The sequence below is a fragment of the Myotis davidii genome, unplaced genomic scaffold (genome assembly GCF_000327345.1).
Source record: "Myotis davidii unplaced genomic scaffold, ASM32734v1 scaffold64, whole genome shotgun sequence".
Classification (NCBI taxonomy): Eukaryota; Metazoa; Chordata; class Mammalia; order Chiroptera; family Vespertilionidae; genus Myotis; species Myotis davidii.
In genome coordinates this window covers 3,050,381-3,076,398 of record NW_006296226.1, presented here as the reverse complement: position 1 = coordinate 3,076,398, position 26,018 = coordinate 3,050,381, and the positions used below count along the sequence as shown (strand labels likewise).

The window sequence follows — 26,018 nt, the reverse complement described above, 5'->3', positions numbered from 1 at the left end:
CAGGGGTCTCAAACTCAAAGGCCCCTAGAAGCCAAGTCATATGAATAAGAAAGCACCACAGAGGCAAAGAACAAAGAACAAAGCAGAAAGTGGACAAACACATGAGAAATACTTCAACTGCTTGTTATTATAGTAAAAGTAAAGTAGCTGCACATCCACAACAAAAAAATTCCATCTTGCCACTCCACCTTGAGTTCCGGAAGTAAGAAGGGGACAGTGGTGTTGGGGGTCAACCGGACGGATCGTGCCCCCTCTGAGGGGCAGCCACTCTCTCCTCACCTTGCAGTTACCATGCAACACAGGACTTGAGGCCCAGTGTGCCCAGCCCTTACAACTTGTTTCAAGATGAGTAGGAGGCTTAGTTTATTCCTAAAATATTGCCCTTTATAAACATCGGCCAACACTGTGGTATGGCCAGCATAGCGTGGTCCCGAAGGCCTGTGGACAGTTCAGTGGCAACCTGCTCTTCCTTTCTAGAGTTCAGCCAGCACGGAAGGGAGCCCAGTGAATTGCTGTTCGCTTTCTATCCTCTAAGAGGGAAGAGAGATAGCAACTTGGGAAGCCGGCATGGGATGCACGCTTGCCTTTGCTGGCGTGGGCAGGAAACTGTTCCCACTTGACTAGACTTCACATCTGTTGGTTCTCACCATATCCCTCCGAGGTGAGCATGATCCTGTTTCACAGACTAGGAGGTAGAAGCTTAGATAAGTAATAATTTGCTCAAGATCTCACACAGATTTGAAACTGGGTTATTTTACCCAAGTTTAGCGCCTTTCAAATACCATGACATGGGAAAATAACATTCGTTGAGTCCAAGGCTCATTTTTCTTCCATGTTCTGCCTTGATAAATGCTAGGCAGTGGAGGAGGCTTGGAAGCAAGTTTCAATCACTAGAATGCCAGTTGGTAAGTGGGTATTTCTGAGCATCCCTGAATATTTTGAGCCTGGACATATTGGAGTCCAGAAATTAACTTCCTGAATCCCAAAGTTAGATATTGCTCTACTGTGTGAGGACTTTATGTGAAACATTTTTAAACACCAATGATGTTAAGTCATAGCCCTTGCAAGTAGACCCAAGTGGAGAAATTTCTATATTATATCTGATAGTGGATCAAGATATTCCAACAATACAGATTCCCTTTAGGTCTGCTCGCTGCTTTATAAAATGCTGGCCTTAAACAAAGATCGGGTTCCCGCGTGTTTTTTAATAGCTGCCCACCAGCATCGTCTTGTTGGTACCCAGGTGGAGAAAGAGAAAATTTTAGTAGCCCTGTCATAAGGGCTAGGAACTGCTTTCTGGCCTGAAGATAGGCTTGCTGGTTGGGTTAAGGTAATCAGGGTCCGAGTGTGAGTTTTGGCCTACGTTAATCCCATCCCACTGCATAGCTGCTGCCATAAAATGGAGGGAGCATAAATTTGCGCGTAGAAAAGTTAGTATATTTTTGGTGGAACGTGGAAGAAATGGGTGCAGGGTGTAGATATTCACTACAAAGCCAACCTAGTCTATGGCTATACAATCAATAGTCATGCTTTATCTTTTATCTAATGCATACAAAGAGGAAAGGCAGGGAACCCTTCCTGGGAGACCTGGCTGGTGGTACAGGAAACCACAAAGAAGGATCTTGCTTCAGATAGAAATCTGCTATTTCTTACTTTGTTGTTTTTCTTGTTGCTCCAAAGAAGGTTTGGGGAACATTGGCCATGGTCATATTTGGGAGGTTTTCTGACACTAAATTCTGAAAAGAACAAATCATCATGTGCAGGGTTCAGCAAACTGCTGCTGCTTTTGTAAGCTAGGAACATGCAACAAAGCCCAGGTGGTGTTGCTCAGTGGTTGAGCACCGACCTATGAACCAGGAGATCATGGTTCAATTCTCAGTCAGAGCATATGCCCGGGTTGTGGGCTCGATCCCCACTGTGGAGTGTGCAGGAGGCAGCCCATCAATGATTGTCTCTCATCACTGATGTTTCTATCTTTCTCTCCCTCTCCCTTCCTCTCTGAAACCAATAAAAATACATATTTTTTTTTAAAAGTATAAAATTTGCAACAAACACTGCATGTGGTCTATAAACCCTCAACTATATCAGGGCCTTTCCAGAAAAAGCGTGCCAGCCCTAATCCAGTGCACCAAAGTGAAGCTTCTTTGCCTCTTAAATAATTAGAGCAAAATAACAAAGTTTAGGGAATCTATGACTCATAAAACCAAATTTACAGGAAATTTATCATAGGATTAAGACTAATTTGCAACAAACACTGCATGTGGTCTATAAACCCTCAACTATATCAGGGCCTTTCCAGAAAAAGCGTGCCAGCCCTAATCCAGTGCACCAAAGTGAAGCTTCTTTGCCTCTTAAATAATTAGAGCAAAATAACAAAGTTTAGGGAATCTATGACTCATAAAACCAAATTTACAGGAAATTTATCATAGGATTAAGACTTTAATGTTTACCTCAACTGCAAAATAATCGCTTCAAAATCCTGATAGTAACGTTCACCCATCTACTAATACCTTGCTTATTTCTCATTTGTTGGGTGCAGGCCTGGGGAGAGAGGGGTGCATGGAAATGGGTTTCAAAAGGTCAAAAATAGACATACTGAGTGTGCAGTTGGCTGATTCTTGGCTGACCACAGGTCGACTAATAGTCATGGCATAAAAACGACATTAGTTCCAAGTCTGCCAAAGTTCTAGGTTCTGAGATGTCATGTTTAATGATGTCATAGAGAAGTTACCCCTGTGTTCCAAGTACGGTCCTATAATGCTAAGACACAGCTACAGTGAGCCAACTGAACCACTGGAGAGTTTCATCAGCAATTCCCTGGTGTAACTCACGATGCAGTGTATTAAAGACGAGGCAAGTACTTATTTGGCTTCATTGAATATTTCAATAGAGACCATCTTGAAACAGATTTTTATCAACTTGAATAATTATTTCTGCCCAGCTGGCGTGGCTCAGTGGTTGAGCATCAGCCTATAAACCAGGAGGTCATGGTTCGATTCCCAGTCAGGGCACATGCCCAGGTTGCAGGCTCAATCCCCAGTGTGGGGCATACAGGAGGCAGCTGATCAATAATTTCCTCTCATCACTGATGTTTCTATCTCTCTGTCCCTCTCCCTCCCTCTCTGAAATCAATAAAAACATATTTTTTTACAAAAGAATTATTTCCTCCGCCCAGTACCTTTGTTGCTTTGTGGCAAGGGGAGATTTTGAAATGCTTGCTCTTTATGCTGTTTCTTGAAGGTGGCACGACCTAAAGAATAGCCAAGGGACAAATCGATCCAAAAGGACTTTGTTCCTCCCTAATGCTTATTTCTTGCTGTGACTCTGGCTGGATCCAAGCCAGCTCCTAACATATCCCATTCTGATCCCACAGGTTCTACCTTAGCTGTCCCTGGAAAATTCTCTAGAAGTAAAAGAGCTCACGTACTTCTCTTATTCTGGGAAGGAGAACAGGAGAGACATTCCTATGGAGTGGGATAGGAAAAATGATGGCCAATAGTATCAACAATTCCTTAGGTGGTATTTTAGAAGGCCACTTGGTATCCATTGCCTAATGTTGGTTATCACAACAAATCTGAATGCAGGTTAGGGAGAATTCTTTATTTATAAAGAAAAAAAATTGCCTCTAAAAGAGAATCTAGTGTCCTACCTCATTCAGGGGTGGAGTGGGCATTAGAATCCAGATTTCATTTTGGGGGTTGGGGGTCAAGAGCTAGACAGAAGGAGGAGGGCATAGAGCCTGGTTCACCAGCTCCCTCTGACTTAGACTTTTGACATTTTCCCCAAACGCAGCTGTGCAGAAGGTTATAAAAATTTGACCAGGCTGAAAGGAAGCATTGCCATGGAACTTTGATGTAAGCAAATGTTTTAAAACAGCACACATTTGCCCAGCCAGCGTGGCTCAGTGGTTGAGCATTGATCTATGAACCAGGAGGTCATAGTTTGGTTCCCAGTCAGGGGACATTTGTTGATTGGATTGTTTATCTTCCTATTATTAAGTTTCATGAGTTCCTTGTAAATGTTGGAGATTAAACCCTTATTGGTGATATCATTGGCAAATATGTTCTCCCATGCAGTGGGTCTTCTTGTTGTTTTGTTGATGGTTTCCTTTGCTGTGCAAAAGCTTTTTATTTACATGATCTCACTCATTTGTGGAATATAGAGAACAACATGGTCTGATGAACGGGGACAGATCCAAAGACAGAGTGACAGCAATCAGACTATTAATCCCTATAGGGAAGGTAGGGAAGGGTGGGGGGAGGAGGAGGAGATCAGCCAAAGGACTTGTATGCATGCATATAGGCCAAACCAATGGACATGGACAACAGGGGGATGAGAGCATGAGTTGAGGGTGGGGGTGGAGCGGGAGAATGAGGGTTAATGGGGGGATGAGGACACATTTGTAATACCTTAACTAATAAAGAATTTAAAGATATAAAAAAAAGAAAAGCTAATACAAGTGAACAAAACAACAAACAAACGATGATCACTCCCCCCCAAACAAAACAAGCGGTTCAAGTTGTTAGATTAGTTTTTCTTTTAAATTTCACTATTAATGCATGTTTAGGTCCTTGTTTAAAAAATCAAATATAGCCCTAGCCTGTTTGGCTCAGTGGATAGAGCATCAGCCTGCAAACTGAAGTGTCCTGGGTTCCATTTCAGTCAAGGACACATACCTCGGTTGCAGGCTCCATCCTCAGCCCTGGTCAAACTCATGAGGAAGCAATCAATCAGTGTGTCTCTCTCACATTGATGTTTCTCTCTCTCCTCCTCCTCCTCCCTTCCACTTTCTCTAAAAATCAATGGGGGAAAAAGTCCTCTGGTAAGAATTGACAATAAAAAAATCAAATATGATGTTCACCTTGAACCATGCAACCTCACCCTTCACTCCTCATCTCTCGCTGGCCCATCTCAGCTTCTCCCCAGAGGTAAACAACCATTACCAACAACAATCCTAATTTGGGGGAGGGGGGAAGGGGTACATCACTATATATACTAGTACTTAAAAGATAAATATATATGACCTCTGGGATATTTAGGAAAGGTTGGGCCACCTAGAACTTGGTTAAGGTTTTTAAGAACTAACCTGTCATTTTATACTTTGTAAAACTTTATGAGTCTCGGTGATTGTGCACATTTCCTCATTTATGTTCTGGTCTCAGAATGAATTCAAAACACTTTTGAAATCTGCCGGCTGCAAACTTGTGGTGATTGAATTTTCAGCAAAATGGTGTGGTCCTTGCAAAAAGATTGGTCCTATTGTTCATGTAAGTATCATCAGTCTCTATTTTACAGTTTTATTTTTTTATTTTTATTTTTTTAAATATATTTTATTGATTTTTTACAGAGAGGAAGGGAGAGAGATAGAGAGTTAGAAACATCGATGAGAGAGAAACATCGATCAGCTGCCTCCTGCACATCTCCTACTGGGCATGTGCCCGCAACCCAGGTACATGCCCTTGACCGGAATCGAACCTGGGACCTTTCAGTCCGCAGGCCGACACTCTATCCACTGAGCCAAACCGGTTTCGGCTATTTTACAGTTTTAGAAGGAATTTAATATGCACAAATTCAAAATCCCCAAATATTGTTCCCAGAAAATCTTAAGTTTGGCTGAGCCATTATGAACTTATAGTACACACCCCAGAAGATTAAGACTATTTGTCTATGGATAATTCTCCAAGGAACATCGTATGTGCAAAAGGAGACAATTGTACAAGTGAATGGATTATTCATAATAATGACATTTTACCAAAGTTCCTGAGTTTAGGACTTCTCAGTATTGGATTGGATTCCAGATAAACATGATACTTTTTTAAACTATAACATAAAAGAATAAACTACCCCCTCCTTCAACCCTATTATCAAAACATATATCCTTTACATCATATTCCTTTTGTATCTTTGATCTACCTTATAAAATACTTTAGTAAAATATTCTACTTAGTAAAATACACACACACACACACACACACACACACATACTAGAGGCCCGGTGCACAAATTGGTGCACATAGAAAGGAAATTAATTAGAAGAAATATTTAACACATTGCAGATGAATCACAAGAATTCTCATGTTTTCACATTACACAGTGTTTTACAAAGTATCATACTTTAAAAAGATATTAGCTTTTTACATGTTTGAACATGTAATAAACAACTTCAAAATGCAATGAGTATTTAATTTTAAAGCATGCCTTTAACATTTATTTAAAACATTTTTTCGTACTCATTCAATAGAAACTTATCTAGCCACTGGGTAAAGCTAGCAATAAAACTACTGGTTCTTCAATGTGTTAATATCACTATTTGCCCTTTCTCTGTAATAGAAGTGTCAACCAAATTCACAATTGACAACGACAGATGGAAACATACGTGTGCAATTGGCGCCAGCAAGAGCTTTATATGTATCATGCATGCACGAGTCAATTTAGCCTTTTATAGAGAGAGAATGAACTTGCTTAATTAGACCTGCTTTTTGATTTAGCTAACCATTTTCCAGCCCAGTGAAGCACCCCAACTTCCTTTTCAGGTCATTGTCAGCAACACAGTAGTAAATATCAACGCAAAGCAGGTTATTATTATAGATCACTCATGGCACAGACATTTGGTTAAAGTGTGAAATGTTTCTATGTGGCTATAAAGCAAGTCAAGTTCCTGGGCTGAAGAAACTGCAAGGAGGCTAGTCACTAGGGAGAGAAAGCCAGGCATTGCTACATGATGTCATTACCCGTCACCTGCAGCCACTGTTTCCAGGACAGGCTGGGCTGTGGGCCGCATTTTGCGCCTTGGGGCCTTGGCAGTGTTGGCTGCAATTTGGTGGGGTGTCGTTCTGGGAGGTGGTGGGGCCTGTTTCCCACTTGGGGGAAGCCGAGTGTTGCTTTGTGGGCGCCAGATCCACAGTGCTGTTTCTCTGTAAATGGCCAGTGCGCGTCACAGCAGCTCCTGCGTTGGGCATCTGCCCCACAGTGGTTGGTGCATGTCATAGCGACCAGTTGGATGGACACTTAGCATATTAGCCTTTTATATATATTCAGATCTTTTTTCCACATACACACTGGTTCAGGTTTTTCTAGTCTTTAGATTATAATTTAATGTTTATACAACGTTTTATCTATTTAATTTTCCTATTGCTTCATTTAAAAGTTTTCACCATTATACTTATTTTCAGTATACCCTTCTGCATTTCTCCTTAAGTGCAGAAGTTTTACATTTACAGTCAAGTTGGTGCAATCTATTCCTTCAAATATAAAGTTTTGATTACGCTACATAAGTGAAAATACTCTGGTTTATATCCAAGGAGGTTTCTAACATTTCTACTTTTCTGACTTAAACTCTTGAATTCACCTGAATTAATTCTATCCACAGCCACAACCTTTGACATTTAATTTATAATACTTAGATCCAAATAGAGAACTTTGCTTCATGACATATGAACATCCATTCTATGCCTAAAATTCATGAAATATCCAGATGGAACATTTTAATGTGACATGCCCCCCTATTATGACTCTCAAATTTTTGGAGAATCCCCAAAGTTCAGCTTCAAGAGTCTAATTATACTCTCATGCTACTGAGTATAGGCTGATCAAATTCCAACAGTCAACCAGAAGCATTTTCAAAAAGTACAATGAAATCTAAGGATTGGTAACCTCTCCCTTCATACCTTAGGGCCCTAAGAGGAGTAACAGCATTGCTGCTATAACGGGCTCCCATAGCCACTCCTACACTCATTCTTAACTTTATTGTTAATTATTGTTAGCCCTGTGGAGATAAACTCCCTGAATTATCCTAATTTGAATGTGTCATCTGTTTTCTCTTGAGATCCAATTAATGCAAACATAGTTTTTAAATACAGTTTGGTTCATCCACACTGTGAAATACTATTCAGATCTTGAAAAGAATCAAGTAGACTCATACATTTAGAAGACAGCATAGTATTAAATAAAAAGAGTACAATATAGGAAGATTTATATGGTATGGTCCCATTTATGTAAAACAAACACACATATATGCGTGTGTAACTATACGTGTGTGTGTGTGTGTGTGTGTGTATTTGGGAGAAGTTCAAGCTTTTGTTTTTCTTGTACTGTTTTAACTTTTGCAAGAGAATATATTCATGTATGGGGTATAATTTTTTTTAAACTCATAGCACATAAGGGTTTTGGAGAAAAGGCTTTATTTCCTTTAGTTCACTTTATCAGTCAGAGATCAAAGCAGGAAACAGAAACCAAATTAGATAGAAAGGGATTTAAATACAAGGAATTTCATGCTTATAAAATAGCTGAAAGACTGGATGAATGGGCTCTGGACTGGCACTCCATGAGCAACTCTTTCACAACACCACAGACCCACCTACAGGGATCCGAACTTTGCCATTATCAGAAGTGAGGGAAGATGGGAACCACTACAGGAAGAAAAGAAAAAAACACCAGCAGAGCTGCAATCAGAGAGCCAGAACCAGACTCAGGAAGCTACTGCTGCCACAGCTGCCTCTGGACATCCAGAAACTGATGTGTGACACGGGATCCCTGAGTCAGCCGACTGCTGCTGCCTTCAGCACAACTACCTTCCCATACCCATAGTCTTGCTTTTTAGCAGGAACATCCAAAAACAAACAGAAAGTACCTCTGTCTCATGTCTGCCTTCCAAGCCTCACCTGCATACATCTCATTGGTAAAACCAATTTGCTCCCAGAATGCTAGCTGCAAGAGAGTCCAAGGAATCTTTACCTTTTACCTTTATAGGCTCTGAAGGAAGATGGAATGGAAGTTAGCTAGCTAAACCATTACTAAAGGAGGAGGAAGGAGTCAAGACATTTTAGACACACAAAAACTACAAGTTTCCAACCCATAGCATCTTTGCTAAAGGATGCATTGAAACAAGAATAAGGTGAATTATAAGAAAATGTGCTTTTTAAAAAGTGATTTAAAACTTTGTCTTCAGTAAATTCCACAGTTCCATATGATGACTAGGAGCAGGGATTGCGAATTCTTTCTGTAAAACTCTAGAAAATCAGTATTTTCAGGTTTGCAGGCCATATGGTCTCTGTCATAATTACCCAGCTTTGCTGTTGTAGCACAAAAGCAGCCAATGGCAATCTACAAATGAATGGACAGGCTGTATTTCAATAAAATTGTATTTATAAGACCAGAGGGAGAGCTGGCTTTGGTTTACAGGGCACAGTTTGCTAACCCTGGGCTGAGAGACTCACCGGGCATATAATTCAGAGCATTTCTGGAGAAGGAAAGGTTACAAATTTGTTGAGAAATTGCATTGTGGGATCATGGGAAGGCAAGTAGTCTGCGAGGCAAACTTACAGTGTGCACAGTGGAAGTGGCATCAAGTGAGTTTCAGAAAGGAAGCTGAGGCCGGATCAAAAAGGACCTTGTGTAATAACCTAAGTTGCTGCTCTGTCATAAGAATTTTAAGAAGGGTTTTCCATGATCAAATGTGGGTTTTAGAAAATACTTTTGGCAGTGTTACTTAAGAATGAGTTGGGAAGACTGAAGTCAGGTAACCCAAGGTGAACAACAATCTAAATTTTGGAGATTTGGTGGTTTCTGGAGAAAAACAGGGAAGATCAAAGTCAGGAGACATTTTAGAATTGAGACCAAAAGCTAACAGATTATCTATGAGGAAGAACAGAGCAGAAGGAAGAGTTGTTGTTGGAGGCAGAGCGGGAGTGGTCCTCGGTGGATGGAGTGGGGATAGGAAGGAAGACAGTGCCCATAGGGAACTCCAGCCTAGCAAGGGACCATATCTGTACCATGTCTTCTGGCTGCTACTTGATACAAAAATGGTAACTGCCACATCCTTGTACATTTCCTGACAGATTTGGGAGGCTCTGAAAACTTCATAAATAGAACTGATCCTGGGAATTAGGTGACCACATAGGTCAAACCCATTCCCATGACTCCTATGAGAGAATATCCATATATCACCAAACTTGACAAGTGCAAGTCAATTGCCCTGGAGGTCTTGGGTGACACCATTTTCCCGCCAGGTACGGAGATGCTGCCAATCTAAGTCAACATCTCTCTCTTTTTAAAAAAAATCTGAAATGTTCTCTAAAACTCCAAAGGCCTTTATGTATATTATCTAAATGTTTTCCCCCAATTTCACCATCTTTTAATGAGCCTCAGAAGAAGGAACTCCTACTTTGGTCACGATCCATGGATAAAAAATTGGAAAGAGTCCTTCAACAGAACTGTGCACAAATCCAATACTCACCGCACGCCATGCTTCTTCCTTCTTCCCCATGGGCACAGCCCTCCCGGCAGCCCCATCTCTGACTGACTCCACTTGGCCAAGCTCAGCATACCCTACACCACCATCAGAGACAAGTCCCATCTGAAACAGGTCACTAAATATGCTTGAAATATGATATTAAAGCAAACAAATCAATGTGCAATTAGGTGTCCTTAGTGTATGAACACAGCCAGCTGGAAAAACCACACCGGAGTTGACATTTACAGGCTGTTGCTGCTGCTGCTGCGTCCACTATCCCGCAGACCCATCACTAATGCCATTGTTACCGCCACTGCCAAAAATGCTTCCAGAACACAACAGAAGCAGAAGAGCATTGTTTCTTCCTGTCTCTCACCTTCCAGGCCTGGCTGGTGTGGCTCAGTGGTTGAGCATTGGCCTATGAGCCAGGAGGTCACGGTTCAATTCCCAGTCAGGACACATGCCCCAGTGGCAGGCTCGAACCCCAGTAGGGGGCATGCAGGAGACAGCCAATCAATGATTCTCTCTCATCATTGATGTTTCTATCTCTCCCTTCCTCTCCAAAATCAATAAAAATATATTTACCAAAAAAAGAAAAGAAAGGCCTGGCAAGAAGAGAAAGTAAAGGCAGAGTTTGAGTATTTGATTCAGAGATCTGTAGCTTTCAGATCACAGAAGATGGAATCTCTCCCATCCCCATCCCCACACCCCTAGAAAAAACCTACCAGCTCTCCCTCCATCCCACAGGGTATCTGCGTCTACCACATACATTTCATCATTTATTTGCTTTGTGTCCTTTTCCAACTTTGAAACTCTGGTCTTCAGTTTGGTTTTTTAGACTCTGGTTCTACCATGGACCTTTGCTTTTGGCATCATCTGACTTTTGACTTTGGTGCTTCAAATTCTAGGCAGGAGTGTAAGGCCAGAATGATGCTTAGCTGTCTTAAACAACCTTTTCGTTCATTTCTTGGTTTTGCCAAAAGATACCTGTAATGTGTAGTTTAATATTAACACTAAGCTAACAGGAAATTTTTATTCTTTTACTTTTCAAGGCAATGTCTATGCATTACCAAAATGTAGTGTTTGCGAATGTGGATGTCGACGATTCTCGGGTAAGAGTCTGAAATCCTTTCGCATAACGTCCAATTGTAATGTCCTTAAGAGCACTGGTTCAGTGATTATAGTCAATTTTAGGTTAAGTAGAATTTCACAATTCTTTCTGCTAAACTATTGAAAACTCCCTCGTAATGCTCTTGTGTGTTTTGTATAGCTTAAAAAACAAACAAAAAGCCAGCAAAAATGTGGCTGTCCTGCCGCCCCTCCCCCCTCTCATACTATAGCAGATGCCACTAATGAGTCCCAACATTCTCTGGACTCTGCTGGAAAGCTGCTCAGCGGAGTGGCCGGAGGCAGGCAACACCAGATGGCTGGAGTTGGGCTCAAGGCAAAAGTGATTTCGCCCCTGTAATAGATTATTATTAATCAGTTTCTAACTCAATGCATTATACACATTTTATTTATTTTATTTTTTTATTGATTTCAGTTGAGGAGAGGAAAGGGAGAGAGAAATAGAAACATCAATGAGAGAGAATCATCGATTGGCTGCCTCCTGCACGCCCCTACTGGGGATTGACCTGCAACCTGGGCATGTGTCCTGATCACGTGGTTCATAGGTCCACGCTCAGTCACTGAGCCGTGCCAGCCGGGCAGCATTACACACATTTTAATATATTTTACTTTTATCTTTTTGTATCTTTTTTTTGTGGGGAGTTTTTTTAAACATCCCAAGAAATTCCAGGAAATCCTTCTCTCATGTCCTCAAAGCCTTCCTTTCTCAACCCATTCCCTTCCAAAATAATGAGCCATGGGTCTTCAATCAAAATGTGCCTTCTTAATAATGCACAGAGTGTGCCTACAGAATTATTCTTCCTAACATTTGTTCATTTATAATGAGGAAAAGTAACATTCACTAGTGACCTACGCATACCTTAGGTTGAATTTGAGCTTCAGAATAATGAAAAATATGTTATTCACCCATTCTGCCCTTTAATATGTATTCTATTCTTGTGGGTAAATATCTAGGAGTGGAATTGCTGGGTCGCATGGTTACTCTGCATTGAACTTTTTAAGGAATTGACAACCATTTACAGCCCCACCAGCACCATCTCAGCATTCTGATTTCCGCACATCCTCACTAATGCATTATTGCTTGCCTTTTTTTTTTATTGTAGCTCTTTGTCTTCTAAGGTTAACCAAAATGCACAATTTTCTTTCCAGATAGCAATTTACTTATTAGTTGTTGTCATGGAAATTATAATTTAATGTGTGTGTGTGTGTGTGTGTGTGTGTGTGTGTGTGTGTGTGTTGTAGGTGGCTGTGGAGAGATTTAGTGCCATGAAGTGCTAAGAATTTTATAGAGAAAAGCCCAGTTCTGTTGATCCTGTGGGTGGCCAGTTTTCTTTCAACTCTAAACAAGATAAATAAAAACTGGCATTGAAAGCAGATTATAATAGTTAAACACAACTGAAATTTTTACATTTGTCTTGGGTTTTTGCTCCAGAATTTTTACATAGATGGTCAGTGAAGGTTTAAAAAAAGTAAAAGAAACATGTAAGTCATACTTAAAATGGTAGACCATCACATCACCACATGTCTCAAGTGTGAGTTACGGATACTTTTACTCTTCCTTTCTTCCTTTTAGTTTTTGTGTTTGCAATATTCTCCCTCCACCCTGGGTTCCACTGGGGCTCTCTGCAGTCTTCTGTAAACTCTCAGAACAGAGCTCATATGGTCATTCAATCCATTCTGTCGTGGCTTCCATCTCTCACCTCTCTAGACCTCTGGGTGAGAAAACTCGGGAATGCTGGGCACAGTCATTTCTGTTGTAACGTTCCTGGAAGCTGTGATTTGTTGGAAAAGTTGTTGGTAGGAGAATCTATAAATGTCAGCTGTCCCTGAGCTTTCAGACAAGTCTCCTGAGAAGTCACCAAGTTCCCTGCTTGGTAAAGACAGTGGACACCACAGTTGTGACTCTGTGCCCTTTTCTTTCCCAGGACTTGGCCCAAACTTGTAACGTCAGAGTAATACCCACATTTCAGTTGTTCAAGCAAACCAAAAAGGTATGTTTCCATGGTAACTGACAAAGTTGCCAGAGATTATAGAACTATCAAAGTCTAAAATGGATGAAACAGCTGCATTTATTTTTAACACTTAGCAATGTGTAAGTTCAGTGTGTGAACTTTACATATTGGCAGTGAGTTAAAAATACCTGAATTATAGTAGATCTCCCTATTCGGACCCTCTGACATGTCCAAATTCGTAAGAAATATCCACTATTATCTCTATCTGAGGCAGAACCCTTCAAAAGAAATCTCACAAAAAAGACATGATGAAATTGTCATGCAAATGTATACAAGTTTTTACCAACAGATGGGGAAATGTTAAGCAAAAACCATCACAAGGCTATAAAGTCCATTGGTGGACCAGGCAGGTTCTGGATTCAGATTTCCATGGTCCAAACACCAGAGCTACTACTTTCTAGCAGCTCACTTAACAACCTCTTTGTATCTTCGTTTCCCTGGCTGTAAAAACATGAACCATCCTAAGTTTTCCCCTCACGGAGTGGTTATGAGAATTAAATGAATTAACATGAGTAAAGTTTTTACACCCATCCTGACACACTTTAAGCACTCGGTCCATTATCTCATGAAAATATTAATGAAATGAAATGTGTGAAATACTTGGTGTGTGATAACCCTGGTAATTTTCAATAGGAACATATGGCTGAGAGCACTTATAATTGTGCATACCTTATGCAACACTGTTCAGAGAAGCAAACATTTCATTGCCTCTCACACCATCATTCCATTGTTGGGAACTTTTGCATCAGATATACTGCAAGGAAAGATTAACAGCTATGTGTGTAGTAATTGTAACATTGTTGCTAATAAAATATGGAAGGGAGCTAAATGCCTTTTTTTAGTAGAATGGCTAAGTAATTTATGATATATCTACTCTATGAAATGGTATCAATTAAAAAGTGTTATGAAGAATATATGTACAGTAAAAAATCATGCTTAAACTTTAGAAAGATTATGTCTGCAATATGAAGAATAAAAGCACTTGATATGCTAAACTAGCTGTAGAATTTTATACTCAGCTTCTATTTGTTTGTATGTATTTACTGTACATAATCAATCCAGTAGATTTAAATAATGTTTCCAAAAAAATAAGACTACCTATTCCCTCTCTTGAGCTTTCACTTGAAAATTGAAGCTATTTGATATATGCATTCGTAACCACCCCTGCCTACATCTCATATTATTTGTGTCTTCCCCTCTTTTATCTCAAAAATGAGGGTGCTTTCTACTTCCTAAATCCATTCATCCACCACATCTTGACTGAATTCTTTCTATTCTGCTCCAGGCCTCCATTCACTGGCAAAGAGCCACTGTCCATTCGCCCTTGTATTTTTCATGTAGATTGTACCAACAGCCTTATGGAAATTCCTCTTAGATCACAGACTTTGGAGAATATCTGCCTCCCTTAAAAATATAATCTGCTCCCTTGCATTCCATCAGAAGACTTAGGGAATCCCTTGGGTTTCTGTTTTTCCATTGCTGCCAAGGCCCTCCGCATTACCTCCGATACTCAAATACCATGGCCTCCCTTAGGCAGTTTTCTGGCATTTTCTACACAGCATCATCCTTTCAAGGTTTCATTCTTCTGTCTTGCTCTTGATTCTAGCTCATTTCAAATACCTTCAAGGTATATAGAATGTAAACAAAATAAAATGTTAGAAAGCTAAAGCAAATTCAGCTATGTAACAATGACTAGGGCCATGGTGTACAATGGGCATTTCTTGGTGCTGGAAGTTTCCATTCAGAGGTTGAACAAATGCCTGGCAGGGATGCCCTATAAACAACTGCTGTCGTTGTCTCTCAGTTTTAGGGCCCAGGACAGCCAAAGCCGCCCGCAGGTAATAAATCAGGTGGGTGTGTTCCCGCCTGGTGTGCTCCTTAGTGTTCCAGTAAGAGTAATTGTGGTTTTAAAGAAGTCCGTTCCTGTGGTGTCCTCCAGGTGGGGCATCCAAAACCTTGGCTGGTTTTTGTAACCAGAACTTTATACTCTATTTTATTGTAAGTAGTTCCTAAATTCGGTTTATAAACCCTCTTTAAAAGCCTATAAACTCTCTCCAGCAAAATGCACATAAACCAGAATGTGCATAGAATTCTAGGGTATTCGATGAGCCTCTGAAGCTGATCAATAGACCCCCTTGGTTAATGGCTTCAGTTCCAGACCAAAGTTGGTGAATATCCACGGAGTAGGGGAAGGTAGAATAACAAAGACTTACCAAGTCTTGGCCAACTGCGTGAATATGGGCCACTGTCAGCGGTCGGTTCCTCCTTTTGTTCTTTGATAGAATAAAATGCACTTCAGTCCTCTCCTGAGAATGATGAGATATGGAGAGGTAGATGCTAGTAAATGAATTATTTGCAAAAGAATAATTCAGAAGAATTGAGCTCTGTAGTAAGTGGGAGGAAATGTTTTCCTTTATGCTTCTGAAGCACAGGGCCCTTGCAGAGGGGGTGGAAGTCACTTCTAGCAAATACCCTCCTTGAAGCAGGGAGAGAGGTGAAAAGAATTCCAAGTAGGCAGCAGCATTGTGCGGTATAAAGAGGACAGCGTTGGAAGCAGGGGTCACACACTCGGTGTTCTCAAGGGTCAGGCAGGGACCATAGGGGAGGCAGTAGGAAGTGAGGAGTATGGTGGTCCCTGGAAAATCACCTCCCAAATGCTGCTCTTACTGTTCCAGTTCATAGAAAGTTGAGCTTGACCCGCCCTCTAAAAGGAGTATCTGCAGATACTCATTTCTGCCATCTCTGGAGTCAGACAGCTGTAGGTTGGCCCCCCAGGTCTGCCTCTTATTAGTGTGTGACCTTGGGACGATGCTTTAACCACCTTGAGGTTCAGTGTCCTGCTCTGGAAAATAGGACTGTATCATGTGTCTTTGAATGATTGTCATGAAAATGTACAGAAGGTGCCCCAGCACTGGACTTGGTACAAAACATAGCTGCTAGCAGATTCCCAGGATCTCCCTGTGCACCTGTCTTCCTGAAAAATGTAGAAATAAATAGACATTTGGAAATAACTGTTATGAGAAATCTCTAAAGCTCTTTGAATAACTATAATAAGCTAAGTCTTCTTAGCATTGCGGGGTTACCGACCCAATGGCATCCAAGTTGTTAAGGATTGTTTTAGACACAGACGGGTTCTGCGTGAGAAGGGAAAAGAGAACTCTCACATGGTCTTCAAGGTCCCGAAGGATGCAGATCCCTAAAAGGGGTTGCATATCAGCCCCATAAGCAGCTGATCCACGGGCAAAGGTTAATTGGCTGGAGGAGGCAAGAACTGAGTGAGATGGAGGGAAAGTCAGAGAAGTGCAGCAACCATTCTTCACCGTTTAGCAACCTTTGGCGCCATTGCCAAAGGTGCTGCTCTCTGCTTTAGCAACTGAAAGGCAGTAATGACTTTGTACCTCTTTTCTCCAGGGCAGGGATTATTAGGCTGAGGCCAGTGAGGCAGGATATTGCAAGTGTAGGGGAGAATCCTATCTTCATTTGAATTTTTGATGTATTGTTTATCATGGATTTTTGCATTAACTTTTAATATTATTAAAATACTAGAGGCTCTATGCACGAAATTCGTGCAAGAGGAGGCCTTCCTTCCCCCACAGCTGCTGGCACTAGCTTCCCTCTGGCACCCGGGACCCAGGCTTCCCTCGCAGCCCTGGCTTTGTCCGGAAGGATGTCTGGTCTAATTAGCATATTATGCAGGGATTATTAGGCTGAGGCCAGTGAGGCAGGATATTGCAAGTGTAGGGGAGAATCCTATCTTCATTTGAATTTTTGATGTATTGTTTATCATGGATTTTTGCATTAACTTTTAATATTATTAAAATACTAGAGGCTCTATGCACGAAATTCGTGCAAGAGGAGGCCTTCCTTCCCCCACAGCTGCTGGCACTAGCTTCCCTCTGGCACCCGGGACCCAGGCTTCCCTCGCAGCCCTGGCTTTGTCCGGAAGGATGTCTGGTCTAATTAGCATATTATGCTTTTATTATTATAGATTATTATTATAGATGTGTTAAACTATTCCTTCCCTTGAATCCTGAGTTTCTGGCACCCCTTGAATTTTATACCCTAGTCTCAGTCCCATTCTTCTCTGAATTTTAAGTTGTTGAAAAATGGGAGTATTCCACTGGGCGATTCTCCAGAAAGACTTACAAGACTCAATAGCAGGTTGTACTCATAGCTGAGATTTATCACAGCAAAGAACACAGAGTAAACGCAGCATGAAAAAGACATGCATTGATGGAGCCCAGAAAGGATCAGCACAGACTCCTGATGTTCTTTCTTGTCCAAGGACATACAGGGGTAATCTATCCAGCAATGGACTTTAGGGACATGTGCAGAATGTTGCTACTTTAGGGGTGCCCTTTGGAATCTCAGGGTCTGAGGACTTTATGTGGGGACTAGTCACATGGATATATCATGCTAGGCAACCATTGCTACACAACTAGCCATGACAGTGGAAACTTGGTACCCCAAAAACAAAACCAGGCACACATCATCAATATCGATGTTTACACAAAGCAACTTGATAAACTAGCATGTCCCAGGCCTTTGCTCCAGGTATCTACACTAATAAAAGAGAAAGATGCAAATTGACCGTACTTTTGTGATGCCCACCAGCCAATCAGGCGTGAGTATGCAAATTAACCCAATGAAGATGGCAGGTTAACTTGCATATGCAGGCGCCTAGTGGCTGGGGGTGGGGCGGGACGCTTGTGTCATCACCATGGTGACAACACAGGCGGCCCACACCACCGCAGCCGCTCCGGGCCTCTGGGCAGCATGAGAAGGCAGAAAAGCGACTCTGGGCCAGAGCGAAGGCAGAAAGGTGGCTCTGGCTGGAAGGAAGGCGGTGCCGGCAGCCAGGGGAAGGAAGGCCCATTCTTGCACAAAGCTTGGTGCATCTGGCCTCTAGTTTATAATAAAGTCATCAATCACTAACACAAGGAACACTCAGAGGGCCACTTGGAGGGAGAGGAGGGGTGAAAGTCCTATCACTGTTCTCTCAGAGACATGCAAGGATTAAGCCCCCAGATCTGCTGCATTAACTCTTTTCTTTCAAGGAGTCATGTGGAACGTCAAATATCACCTCTGTTATAAGTAGCAATAGTGCCAAACTGCACTAATTGAAGGGCATGGCTTGGACCCAAGTCAACAGATTTCCTACTATCCCTTGAAAACTAGACCTTGAGGTGAGCCACCTGTGGGAGCAGAAGAGAAACTTACCTGCCAGGGGAAGAAGATATTGCTGCTTTTCACAACTATTGATCCTCAAAAGTGAGGCCCGAGGGTGTAGCCTTACAGACCTATCTGTGGAAAACAGACCTTAGATCCCCTTTAGATGTGCTTTCCAGAAGAACAGTGCGGGGAGAGCAGTCCTAGCCCTTAAGCAGAACACCCCCAAAAGGAAGGAGTTAGACGCAAGCTCCTTCCTTTGTCAGGGTTTAATTGATAAGCTCGCCTTGAACTTGGGGAGAACTCAGGAAGGGGATATACAACTTGGAGGAAAGTCAGGAAAGGGAAAAACCAGCACATTTTCCCAGCACTTCAGAGTTGTGCAGATTTTCCAGTGGAAACATGAGAACAGAGTATATGCCGTTGAAGGAAATGGCTCCCAAACCATGCTTACGTTCCACCCCATACTTCCAGCAATGGGCAGCATGGCATCTCCTCCGGCCAGAGTCCAAAATGGCTTTTCCTATTCTAGTGTGGCTTGAAATGAATCCCCACCTTAGACTCATGTCCCCCTTCCCCTTTAAGAGAAAGCCACACTGTACTGAGTCACTGTACTGAGCCACACTGTACTATGTTTTATGAGTTTCAAGGGAGCTTCCTGTGTGTCCTCAACAGCTTCCGCCGATGGGGGAGAATACGGGTTGGCCAGCTACGGCCCGAAGGCCAAATCTAACCCTCCACCAGTTTTTGTAAATAACATGTTACTGGAACACAACCATGCCCATTTGTTTAAACATTGTCTGTGGCTACTTTTGAACCACATAGCAGATTTGAATAGTTTCGACAGAGACCATATGGCCTGCAAAGCCTAAAAGAGGTATTATCAGCCCCTTTACCAAAAAAGTTTGTCCATCTCTGACATAGAAGGAGAAAAGCACTTCAGTCGTTATTTATGCCACCAAGGCTCTAAGAGATATTTATAGGCGGAGTTTCGAGATTAGCTATAACAAAATGAAATAGGTTCATATTTAACTGAAATCTCACTATTGAGAAAAGGTGCAGTGTAGATTAGAAGAAAAAAAGATAATAGATCACCTTTACATGCTCTGCTCTTAAATTCACATCCATAGAAATTCAAGCTGTTTGAAACAGACTGTTCCAAGGAGGCCCTGGCTTCTTGGTTTGCTTTTGCTCAACTCCAAAAACCTTAACTAAGCTGCTTCCATGTGCAAGGTCTGGCTGGCTGTTGTGAAAGTCAAAGGGGAAGTGTACAAACACCTGGGGGAGGAAGGGGTCTGGGTGGAGGCAGAGACATGGCCAAGGTAGGAACAAACAGTAATTAATACTGTCCACCTTGCAATACAAGGTGACGGGACTCTTAACAGTTCTCCGGTTAGACATATCCTTCCCAGCTTGTTAATAAGACTTGCTGCCTTAGTACATAAACCATTCGTAAAGGAAAAGAACATCGTGTCATTACAGATTACAAACTTGTATTGTACATACAAACATTTCTACAGCTCTCCCCGCACAATGTCTTGTGTGGGCCGGTTGGTTGGGCTTTTTTGTTTGTGTTGTTATTGTTGCTGTTGCTTTGAGGATTCTGTTGTCGTCATTGTTTTGAACTCAGTACAGATGGCCGAAAAATACTCAAATTTTCATACGACTGGTCCAGATATAACTTCAGTAGTCACTCAACCCCGCTGCATATCCATGGGCCATGGCATTTTACTATAATTATTCTATGAGGGCATCAGTAGTCAGACTCCTTCATTTGTCCATCTGTTAGGAAGGGACCACTGACTCCAGCCTCTGCATTTTCCTAGTAACAGTAATAAATGTTTTGTAGAAGACTTGATGTTTTGGGGGGGCGGGGGGACAAAAACCTGCCTCTGGTCGCAGCTGGGTGATAGGCAAATGGGGAAGTTTGTTTCATTAGTCTATTTTTATGTATATTTGAAAATGACCAAGTGAAAGGTTTTTTTTTTGACTGCTGCACATAGGTGTTTCTGTTGTGCATGGACACCCACCCCATGTCCCAGTGGCCTCTGCGGACTGAGCTTATAAATGTGGTTAGCAGTCACCATGAGGGTGCCAGCAGCACAAGGAAAACGCAGGCATGGAGAAGAGAGAAGCAAACGTGCTCCCTAGTGCTTCAGAGTGGAGGGTGCCTCTGAGAGACACAGCCAAATAGGTTAAAATGAGAAAACATTTGGGCAGAAAGAATATGCTAGTTGCCGTGTATATATTATCTCTTTAAAAAAAAATAGAGCTACCTATGAAATAAGTACTTCTCAGTAATGAGCTCCTCCTTCATTAACTGCATTCATTAAGCTCCCGTATGCAAAGTCCGTGCTAGACAAAGAGACACAAATGCAACATTTGCCTTTGGCATACTGGGCCGAGGAAGAATAAACTAGGTCACAGTGTGAGAAGTGTGTGCCTTCTAGTGCCTGAAACTTAGCACTACCCAGAGTCTCAGACCTGTACTTTAGTGCCCAGAAATCAGCTTTGCTCCACTCGCTTCAGGCCTAAAACCGTTCACAGAATGCTGAGATGTAAGGTTCTGGGCTAGATACTAAACCTATGGAGGAAAAAATAAGGTACAGTTCCCATCCTTGGACTAATGGGGAAGGAAGATAACAAAATCATTTTTTTACCAGTGGAATGCCAGGGTACTCTGAGCTCACAGAGAAAGACTTCAGGGCAGGCTTCATGAGTTAAATCTTGAAGGATGGTTAAGATTAGCAAATGAGTCTGGCTGGTGTGGCTCAGTGGTTGAGCATCGACCCATGAACCAAGAGGTCACGCATTAGATTCCCAGTCAGGGCACAGGCTGGTTTTGGGGACTTGATCCCCAGTAGGGGGCGTACAGGAGGCAGCTGATCAATGTTTCTCTCTGTATCCCACTCCCTTCCTCTCTCTCTAAAAAATCAATAAAAAACATATTTTTAAAAAAAGATTAGCAAGTGAGAAAAACAGGAAGAAACAGTGATGAAATAGCATGAGTATGTGTCAGGAATTGTTTGATGATAATACAATGATGGTAAAGAATTACTAAATTATCACTAGAATATGAGCGCCAGAGGGAATTTTGTCTGTTTTGTCTGGCTTGCAGTAGGGACTGATTAAGTATTTGTTAAATGAATTCATCCAGGAAGTGTTGCTAGAGTTCAGAGCTGATGGTAGGGAGCGGCATTCAATGTAGACATGATAAAATCAAGGAATCCGTGGTAAGAAGCTGGGATTTGATGATGATAGAGAAACACTGAAGGATTTTACAAAGAAGGATAGCATGACTGGAATTGTGTTTTATGAGTTTCAAGGGGGATGAAGGGACCTAAGAGGGAGGTGTCTGGGCTGGTAAAGCTCTGCATTTCCATCTGGACCTGGTTGTGCAGATGCATTCTCTTCTGTAATAATTCTCCAAGCTGTATGCTGACAATTTGTGTAGTTGTCTGAGTGGATATGAATTTTTTAAACGTGACCTTGGTTTCCGGGCTCAGGTAACAGTGGGGGGGGTGGGGGGGATGGCGGGGTGCTGGTGCCTGTACTAAGTTCAGTGTATCTACTAGAAGAAAGGGGTCAAATTCCACAGTGACCACGGCTCTTATTGCACTTGTGGCTGCCCTTGTGGCAGTCCTGGTGTCACAGCGCAGGCCTGTCATAACTCCATGGTCATGGAAAACACCCCTCCCTGGAACTTCCCTTCAGGGATTCTTATCCCCCCCCCAACCCCCCCTCCCTCCTGAGCTGGTGCCATCCCTGCAGGAGGGCAGGTCTCCTCTAAGAAAAGAAGCCCTTCTTTATCCGCCCTAAACTCTCTTGGTCTCCATGATGCCCTTTGGCGGTAGGCGAGGTCCTAAAAGAAGCAGCATAATCAGATCCACTGAAGTTATTTCCATAAAGACACCAAAACTAGCTTCTTCTGGACTGCGGGGGGCCCGGGGGGCTGTCTAGCATTACATGGAGGTGGTCATGGGCAACAGACACACCTTGGGAAGGTCCCCTCCCTTCCTTGCCAGTGTCTCTCTTCTGCTTAGCTGTTACATAGCCTTCACTGGAGCCAAACTACTCCTGCAGCAGAAGGGGTAGGGGCAGGAATCTACAGCAGAAGCCACCACCGGAGGGCTGCAGACCCAGGATGTCTGCTTCCAGGTCCCCTGGGGAAAGACGGAATGAGACTGTGGTGGAACCCCGAAACCTCTCACACCCTGCATTCCGCCCCAGCGATGCTGAGAGGCAGCGGATGACGCTCTTTTAAGCCCCAGTTGAGCCGGCCAGGATGTCCTCTTGCCTCCAAGTGTAAAGACATGTGAAAAGCCTTTGGAGCCAAACTACTCCTGCAGCAGAAGGGGTAGGGGCAGGAATCTACGGCAGAAGCCACCACCGGAGGGCTGCAGACCCAGGATGTCTGCTTCCAGGTCCCCTGGGGAAAGACGGAATGAGACTGTGGTGGAACCCCGAAACCTCTCACACCCTGCATTCCGCCCCCAGCGTTGCTGAGAGGCAGCGGATGACGCTCTTTTAAGCCCCAGTTAAGCCGGCCAGGATGTCCTCTTGCCTCCAAGTGAAAAGACATGTGAAAAGCCTTCCCCTCTCTCGCAACATCTTGCCTCACGGGCCGCTGGCTTCCTGGCAATGCACTTAGCGCGCTGGTCACTTAGCTAAGTGTAGTATCTTTTTCCTGCTCCCTGATGAGGTCGGTCATTCAGGTGGCCAAGCCCTGCCTATGTTCTTGCCAGGACACCTGCTCTGCCTCTGAGGATGATGGAACTCTCTTCATTCCTAGAGCCACCACCCAGCTGCCACCTGACTCTTAGGAAAGAGAGACTCGTACAGACCCTTCCTGACACCCTCCTCCCCAGGTGGCCAAGGCTAAAAGAACTTTTTTAGAGGAGATGGCTACAAACCAGACAACCCAGATAAATCGTGAAATTCTGCACCCACACTTAGGTAACCCTATTCACGAGAATCAAAAGAGCAATTTGCTGCTATAGAAGTGGAGTCGAGAGAAAGCCGGTAAGTGAAATGGGATCCAGACAGAGTGACAAGACAGGGGTTTACTTTAAAGGAATAGAATGAGCCATGGTGCCCACAGGCAGCCCCCAGACTCAACGCTGGGGAAGCGGAATCATTCGATGTGGGGATAGTTTCTTCTCTGCCACACACTAAGCTTTGAAGTCAGTTCTAACCTTTTCCAACCCCTACCCCAAAGTCCAAACACCTTTGTGTGTTTTTTTTCTGGTTGCTAAAGTCTCCCTCACTGGAAACTCAAGTCCCAGCCTCAGTTTACCCACACTGTTCCTTCTCTCCAACTACCTTAGGCAATTGGTACTGAAATGACCATGAATAGAAAGGTCTTTCGCTTTCCTATTTCATCATATATAAGATGCTCATGGACAGGTACACCCTTACTTTATATGCTACTGAAAAGTCTTGTAAATAAAACATCCCATCCGCTGTGAAATGCACCCTGATTCAGAGACCCGAGCATTTGGGAAGAAAACGTGCTGCTTAGAGGCAATGATTGCAATACCATTACCTGGGCAACATCAGGGGATGGGAAGTCCAAATCCTTTGACTTCAGACAATCCTCTGTGTGAGTTAACAAGCCCTCAATACCAATGGGTTACAGCTCAGACATTTCAGTGACTGGGTTTCCTCACTGCCAACAACATTCTATGGTTTAGACCTTAGTGTAGAGGAATATCATGGAGAATTCTGGAAATCTGGCAAAACACTACAGTAAAACGATTTTGAAAAGGTGCCAAACAACTAAAGCATCATGAATTTAATGTGTTTAATGCGTGTTTCTATTTATTGTGTAGATGATAAAAATGAGTAGAGGATAATTTTTACAAGCAGGAACAGAACTCCTCAAAGCTTCAACATCGTTGCAATACTTGAACCGATAAACATTTCACCTTTGTGTATTTGTGAACAGATTTTTGAATTTTGTGGAGCTGATGCTAGCAAATTAGAAGCGAAGATTCAAGAACTAATGTAACCTGATCACCAAGACAAAATACACTTGCAGCATTTTAAAGCCCATAGCCAAGTGTTTGTGTTTTCATTTCCAGCAAATACTGTAATGTTCTACTGTGCTCTCTCCTAATGCGTTGCAGGTTGAATTTCTTCTTGCAACTCCTGGAGAAATCACTTAATAGCCCTGAGCTCTCAGAGATTGCGGTCATTCCCATTCTCTAAGATGTCCTTTCCACTTATTCTGAGCATATCCCTTAGGCAATATTGTTATGACCTTCACAACAGAGACCCTGTCCAGCTACATAATATCAGGTCATTGGGACGGTTTCCAGAGATCATCAAGATGGAATTCTTCTCAGTGATCTAGAAACCAATAAATGCCTCATTGCCCTGGGGCACTCCAAATATATAGCGCTTCTCCCAATGAAGCCATCGTTCGCGGTACAAAATTCTTTTCCAGTGTATTAGGTAGAATTGTGTCATTTTTCTCTCCCTCATTGCCTTTCTAAAATTATTCCATAATTTTTTAAAAATCTCTCAAAAACAAAAGCCAGAAAGTAATTTTCCTACCTATACATATTTTTTAAACTGAGATGGCTCAGACAGTTGGAGCTCAGAGAAGTTGGCTGCTTCTATTAACTGCGCCCACCCAGGGCTGCCATCAGATGAACACCAGGGCCTTTAAGTCGTGGAGCCAGCTCTCCCAAGCCATCAATGACTGAGATTTTGACAACACCTAGGATCCATGTGCCTTCTTAGAATTCTTTGGAATGTAGAGTAGCGGAAACCAGCCCATGCTAGCTTAAGCAAAAAGCAGCACTGATTTACCATGCAACAAACATTTATTGAGCACTTACTCTGTGCCAAGCACTGCTATGGTCCCTTAAAATAAAACTTGGTTGATAGAATCCAAAGACAGACATATATCCAGCCTTTTATGAGAATAGAAATGAGGAGAGGAGGGGCGTGGGGGGCCCAGGATGGTTCTGAGTGTGTCTGTCCTCTGCTTTCTCTTCTCATCTGAATCACCATTCCTGTCGTTTTGGCTAGGTGTTCTTTACTTCCCAGTCCTCGTGTGGGAAAGTATCCCCTGGGAATAACCCCCAAGTTATCCCCTCCATTCAAGAGGCCAGCCAGACTGCGCCTCAAGAAGACTCTAGTCAGTGGGTAGGATCACAGGATAAAACAGTTTTGCTCATGCTATAAGGATAGGGGTGAGGATGGCAAGGATCCCAGACGGGCTAGAGGTTCGAAAGACTCAAAATATTGTGTCCCATACTAAACATAAAATTTTAAAACAAAGTAACAATTTAAAGCAAAAAGTATTGGACAAGAGGACATATATCCAGCTAGGCTTATGTATATAAATATTTATGTACTTACGTGCCAGGCAATACCCTAAGCCCTTTGCATTTATCCCTCATTTGACCACTGCAACAATCCTGTAAGTAGCTGTGTACTGGTAAATACTTAACAACTGGCTGTGTGTG

General features: G+C 42.6%; 1 protein-coding gene across 1 annotated transcript; it reads left to right on the top strand.

Annotated features, from left to right (window-relative positions):
* Positions 1–2,832: 2,832 nt before the first annotated feature.
* TXNDC8 (thioredoxin domain containing 8 (spermatozoa)) lies at positions 2,833–24,550 on the top strand. Its single transcript, XM_006771224.1, has 5 exons — positions 2,833–2,853; positions 5,163–5,267; positions 11,284–11,343; positions 13,285–13,350; positions 24,488–24,550. The coding sequence occupies exons 1-5, from the start codon at positions 2,833–2,835 to the stop codon at positions 24,548–24,550; spliced, it is 315 nt and encodes a 104-aa protein (XP_006771287.1).
* Positions 24,551–26,018: the final 1,468 nt, after the last annotated feature.